Source organism: Capsicum annuum, unplaced genomic scaffold, assembly GCF_002878395.1.
Source record: "Capsicum annuum cultivar UCD-10X-F1 unplaced genomic scaffold, UCD10Xv1.1 ctg77920, whole genome shotgun sequence".
Classification (NCBI taxonomy): Eukaryota; Viridiplantae; Streptophyta; class Magnoliopsida; order Solanales; family Solanaceae; genus Capsicum; species Capsicum annuum.
The window spans coordinates 380-6,800 of NW_025888362.1; the positions used below are offsets into that span (position 1 = coordinate 380).

General features: G+C 32.2%; 1 protein-coding gene across 1 annotated transcript; it reads right to left on the reverse strand.

Moving 5' to 3' along the window:
* Positions 1–2,746: 2,746 nt before the first annotated feature.
* Positions 2,747–5,671, reverse strand: LOC124894834 (uncharacterized acetyltransferase At3g50280-like). The gene is made up of 2 exons (XM_047405352.1): positions 4,529–5,671; positions 2,747–3,427 (listed from the first exon to the last, which is right to left on the reverse strand). The coding sequence occupies exons 1-2, from the start codon at positions 5,457–5,459 to the stop codon at positions 2,970–2,972; spliced, it is 1,389 nt and encodes a 462-aa protein (XP_047261308.1). The 5' UTR covers positions 5,460–5,671; the 3' UTR covers positions 2,747–2,969.
* Between the last annotated feature and the right edge of the window lie 750 nt (positions 5,672–6,421).

Here is a 6,421-nt window from a genome sequence, read left to right on the forward strand (position 1 = left end):
TAAAATATCTCCCTAATTATCAACAATTAAATCATCTTCCTTCTTGATTTTTTTTTCTTCCATTAATGCTTAAATCATTTTCCTTCCTGATTTTTTCCTCCTGCATTAATGCATGCCACTTTTTTTTTCCTCTTCTAAAGTCTCTCCCATTTTTTTTTTTAAATCTATTGATACACATATAAATTTATTTAGTTATTCATACATGTTTATTCTTTCAATGGAGGTTCGTATGAATGATAAATATGATATCATTATATGGGTATTATGGTGATTCATACGATAGATACATTTTGTATGATTTTAACGAGTGATACATATAATATTAACGGGTTATACATATTGTATTATGATGATTCATATGGTAGATACAATTATTTATTTCAATTATTGGGTGATTCATATGATATTAATGGGTGATATATGTGGTATTACGATGATTCATATGGTAGATACAATTATGTATTTCAATTATTGGGTGATTATATATATTGTATTATGGTGATTCATTTGGTAGATACAATTATTTATTTTAATTATTGGGTGATTCATATGATATTAATGGGTGATATATATATGGTATTATTATGGTGATTTATATGGTAGATACAATTATTTATTTCAATTATTGAGTGATTCATATGTTATTAATGAAAGGTAATGGTGTAGTCAGTGTAAGAAATAAAAGTAATAATATTTTTTTAAAAAAAGACTAAAAGCAGAATTAAAACATAATTAAAATTAAATCTAAAAAAAGGCAGACTAAAATTAAAGACGAAATTAAAGATGAAAAAAGAGAAAAAAGATAAAAAAAATATATATATCTTTCATAATTAAAGACCAAAAAAGAGAAATATAATTAAAACACCTAAATTAAATCTAAAAAAGAGAAAAAATAAATATCTTTACTTAAATAAAAGAATACAATGAATAAAAGAGAATCTGTTACTTCATTAAATAAATATCTTGTTGGTTTCAAATGTATCATTTTTTTATATGTATCACCATATAACATATGTATCACTATTTCAAAAAATTGGAATAAAATGTAATTAACAAAATAGTCGAGATTTTATGTAATATTACTTAAAGATTTAGAAATTTATGTAAGTTACCCTTGTATTAACACATTAAAAGATACAATTTTTTTGGATTGTATTTAAAAAAAAATACACTATTTTTGTATTTGATTATTAAAAGAAAATAACAACAAAAGGTTTTACGAAAAATGAAAAAATAAATTCAGTGAAAAGGAGTGAATTTTTTTAATAGTTGCAATAAAAGTTTTCTTAAAAAGGAAAAAAGACTAAAAGAAAGAAAGAGCAGTGAGTGAATGAGGATCAGCATGGTTATAAAGTGGCATAGTATGCTTATTCATACGGAAATTTTGATAAATGGTACAGATATACCCCTCGTTATACTTTAGGTACATATATACCATCGCCGTTAATGAAAAGGTACAAATATACAATTATTTTTAATGGAGGGACACGTGTCAATTTTCTAGTCGCTAGATTTTTTAAATTAAACTCAATTAAAATTCGACCCAAATTAAAATTAAATCCGGCCCAGATTTAATTTTAATTTGGGTCGAATTTTAATTGAATTTAATTAAAAAAATCTAGCTAATAGAAAATTAACACATGTCCCTCCGTTAAAAATAAGGATATATTTGTACCTTTCCATTAACGGCGAGGGTATATATGTCCCTAAAGTATAACGAGGGGTATATCTGTACCATTTATCAAAGTTCGGGATATATTCATACCTTTTCCCATAAATAAATAACAACAACAACATACCCTGTGTATTCCCACATAGTGGGGTTTGGGGAGGGTGAGTGTACGCAAATCATACCACATACCTAGTGTATTCCCACATAATGGAATTTGGGGAGGGTAGAGTGTACGCAGATCATACCAGTACCTCAAATGAAGTAGAGAGGTTGTTTCCGATAGACCCCCGATAGTTAAACATGCAACAACAACATTTTTCATTTTGACGTGAATTCGAGAAAAAAAAAATATTTTTGAAAAATACTTGGAAAGTTTTATATATAATGGTTTAAACCTGTTCCCCATCCAAACTCGGAACAATTGCTATTGGTAAGTTGTTGTGGAACTTATGCACTCAAGAAAAACCTATTATATCAAAGATCAAATCATCTGGAATATAATACCTAAACAAGCATCATGGATGCTTCAAAAGATTTTCAAAGCAAAGTACATTATGGAAACTTGGACAATTTCCTTAATATGGTTTTTCTCTTTTTGGTTTCACATCCGGTGTCCTTAATATGGTTTTCTATCAAGAAAATGTACATAAAGCTGGGAGGGGTTTCCGTAGAAGTCCATTGAAGGATTGATTTGTCGAATAGTGGACCGCAAAGTGGATCTTCATCACCTTTAATTTCATTTCTGGCAGCTCATGGTAGATTGTACACAAGAGACAGGCTATTAAAATAGGGTATGGTTGATAAGAATATATGCGCCCTCTCTGTGGGGCTTGGGAGGAATCTGCAAGTGCAAACCATCTGTTTTTTGAATGTAGCTTCTCTACAATGGTGTGGGAGAAAATCATAGACTGGCAAGAGAGGAACAAAAAGATCTTCCAAGAACAGTAAAGGAACATAAATATTAGTACTCTAGTCAGATTAATGTGCAGGAGACCATGTCAAGGGGCTTTCAGAAGCACAAATTTGCCAGAGGGCTTGGAAAGCTAAGAATGGAGAGGGTTGTCTACAGTGAGATTGAGTAAACTAGCAACTAATGCCCATTTGGTAAATAAAATTTTAATTACAAAAAAATGCTATAAGTCACAATGATTGACCATTCGTCGAAATATTTAAAAGATACTTGAAAAAGTATGATCAAATTAGCACAACTTATTTGAATCTCGAAATCCGAAAGGTGACACATAAATTGAGACGGAGAGAGTAATATATGACATACATGTCTCTACCCATGCATATTCTAAACAGAGACAACCTCCATAAACTCTTCATCTTTCCCTAATGCTTCCAAAGTCTCAGGTAAAAGGCACAGTTCAATATCAAAACTCCCTTCTTCAACCCCAGAAAAGATTGTGACTTTGCCATCACCTTTATTTGCCATGCCACTCCTCACAGCCACTGGTTTCCCCCACCCAAAGTCAGTACCATACACATTAAACCTTGGAGAACTACTTATTCCCAGTCTATACCCTACAAACACTGTACTCTTGTTGTATATCAATGGATTTTCCAGCCATTCTTTGTAGTTATTCAACACCTGTACATAGTCTTGAGAAGCAACCATCTTGTTCATTGCCAAGGCTGCCCATCCTATGCCTTTCTCTAGTAGCTCTCCAGCATTTGCCTTCACTGGCATTAGATATGCAGCATTCCCAAAATAGGTTTCTGATAGTGGTGGTTCTATTCTTGACCTTGTACCTATAGGAAAACAAAAGGGATAATTACAATACAATGCGTTTGGGTGATCTGGTTTACAAAATAGCCAGTAAATATATAAGTTGTATTTATTTCAGTATAATACAAATATACTATACAATATACATAGTGCATAGATTTTGTATGTTTCGGTTATATCGATAAATAAGTTTGGCCAATCTATACATATTAGTAAGTTTCCTGATCCCAATTAAATGTAAATTGAACTGCAATATACTCCTCCGTCAGCTCATTTAGGTGAGACGATTTGTAGTACGAGGTCAAATTATCATATTATCCGTGTGAACTCAACGTAGATCTTTAAAAGAATTTAAATAAAATTGACATACTTAGAAACTAAACAAAAAATACTATAGGTCATACGTAATAATTTACATTTCAAATTATTTGAAAGGCATAAAAAAGAATCTTGGTTTAACAAAAAAATTAGACTCTTTAAACATCACATCAGGGGAATATAAGCTGAAACATATCACGATTGGGTTTCAAACGGTCAGGGACAGAGTATTTACAATACTAGCAGAGCAAATAATCTGAGTGGAAGCCATTTATGATTGTTGAGAAATGTGTCTTTGAGTGGCTTGTTTAGCTCCGGTATTTATGTTTTTGCTCATGGAGCTATATTTTTCATTAGAGATTTCAATTTAGAGCAAAATGAAGATGATGCATTGGCAAGAACATTAGATCACTAAGAAGCTATCATTTATCGTTTAAGTTAGGCCATACTCATCAAAAAGTAATCTTTCACGCCTAGCTAAAGAAGAAATTAGAAAAATGATAAATGTGAAGTGTTGACCACAAATTCCACCCGCAATTTATGTTCCGAGTTTTAACTTATTTACATTTAAGGTATCAAATAGATAGATTGGACGAATCAAAATGAATTTAGTAAATAAATAGATGGGGTTACTAACCCGCCCAAAAATTAGTTTAATGGGAATGAATTGAGCTCAAATAAGCTAGTTTTGTCACCTCTACGTTCATCAACCAGCAGTATTTATGCTACAAACTCAGAAAAAGAAAGAAAAAAGTATTTGAAATAGCTTGTACTAGCAGGAGCAGATTAATATTTCAGAAGAGCACCTATAATGAGGCTGATGGCAACTTCTTCCTTTTCATCAAGACAACGAGCACGAGTAACAGACAGCCATAAATGAGCCAAAAAAGCTTGAAGAGATGAAATATTAGTATTAGTATTAGTATTAGCAATTCTCAATTCGGAGTTGGCTTTGGCTTTCAATGTAGCTATGCTTTCGCTACTAAAATGAAACACCCTTTCCTTCAACACAGGTCGTTTGATCTTCAACTCATCATCCAACAACATCTTGTCATCGAGCATCAGAGGTACCTCAACTGGAACAACAGTACTAGTACTCTTCTTCTCCGTGGGGAACCACCTCTGTAGATCAGGAAGTCTTGTGATCTTTCCGAAACCTCGAGAAATCTCTGACCATGAATTGAAAAAGTGCCAGAAACAACCTCCATCACCAGCCATGTGATTCAACGTGCAGCCAATGAAGTACCCATCTGCCAGCTCAGTTACTTGCACCCCAAGCAACGGCGTTGAAATCCCCTCGGAATTTCGAATTCCATTTAAAGGAAAAAAAGAGGGTACCACACAAGGCACGTATGTAGATTCCAAAATACAAGCCATTGTCGTACTAGGCGCAACAGCATGAACAAACTGGGCACCAGCGTTGTTACAGTCAATGAAGAAAGAAGTGCTCTGTTTATCGACATTAACAGTAGTTGCTAATCGGCCAACAAGAGGAGGGAAAAACTGTAAAGTTTTCGCGAGGGAAGTTTTCAAGTGATCGATGAAGCAACCGGACTTTGAGGATTTGAAGATTTGTTGTTGTTGTTGCGGAGTAGGTTTGTGAAAGAAAAGACCTTTTTGAATTGTTCCGAGGAGTGGGAATCGGAGATCCCATGGTGTTAGATCGATATGCTGCTTATTGGCGACTTCATTTTCTGCTGCAATTAGCATTCTCGATATTACTTGCACTTCTTCCATTTCTCTCTGTGTAAAGTAAGTAGAGCTTCAAATCGATAAAATGCAAATCTGACCTTTTACTTGACCAATAAAATACTTTTTTCGTCTCAATTTAAGTAATATTAAGAGCACAACAAAGCTTCAAATCTATCAAATGAAGATTTACCATTTCAAATGAATTTATAATTAAGAAATTTAACTCTTGTAATTCCAATTTTAAAAGCATAAATGGAGATAGATAGTATTTCTTTAGTTTAGTTCTAATATTGCTTTCATTAATTGCTTATCGCGAACTCTTCCGTCCCAAATTACTAGATGATACATTAATTAAGAAAAATAATTAATAACATGGCTAGTTTATTTGATATTTACATTTTAATTTGAAAAAAAAATAATTAATGCAAAGGGTAAAACATGAAAAAAATAAAAATAAAATGAGAAATTAAATTAAAAAATTTGGGACGGATAGTTTGTGACGAAGGAAATATTATTATTATAACTCATTGACTAACTTTGTTTAATTGAAGAGAGACATATACGAGCTGTAATACAACTAATCTTATTGTTATTATTACTATTTAAAGTGATAGAAATATTTTCGCACTATTACTTGGTATTAGAAATGAAATAAGTAGAGATATTTCATGGGATAACAGATCTCATGAAATTATTTGATTCCATCTTTGTCCCCCATTTCAATATTATATACCACAAAATTCTTGAAATGTATGATTTAAAAATAAAAATTCTTGTAAAAAAAGAACAGTTCGGTGCACTAAAGCTACCGTTATGCGCGGTGTTTGGGAAAGGATCCCACCACAAGGGTGTATTATACGTAGTCTTACCTTGCATTTCTGCAAGAGATTGTTTCCAAGGCTTGAACCCGTGACATCACATGACAACAACTTTACCAGTTACTCCAACGCTCCCCTTCATCATACTTGATGTTGTGAACTTGTATAATTCTAATGATAAATTTATAT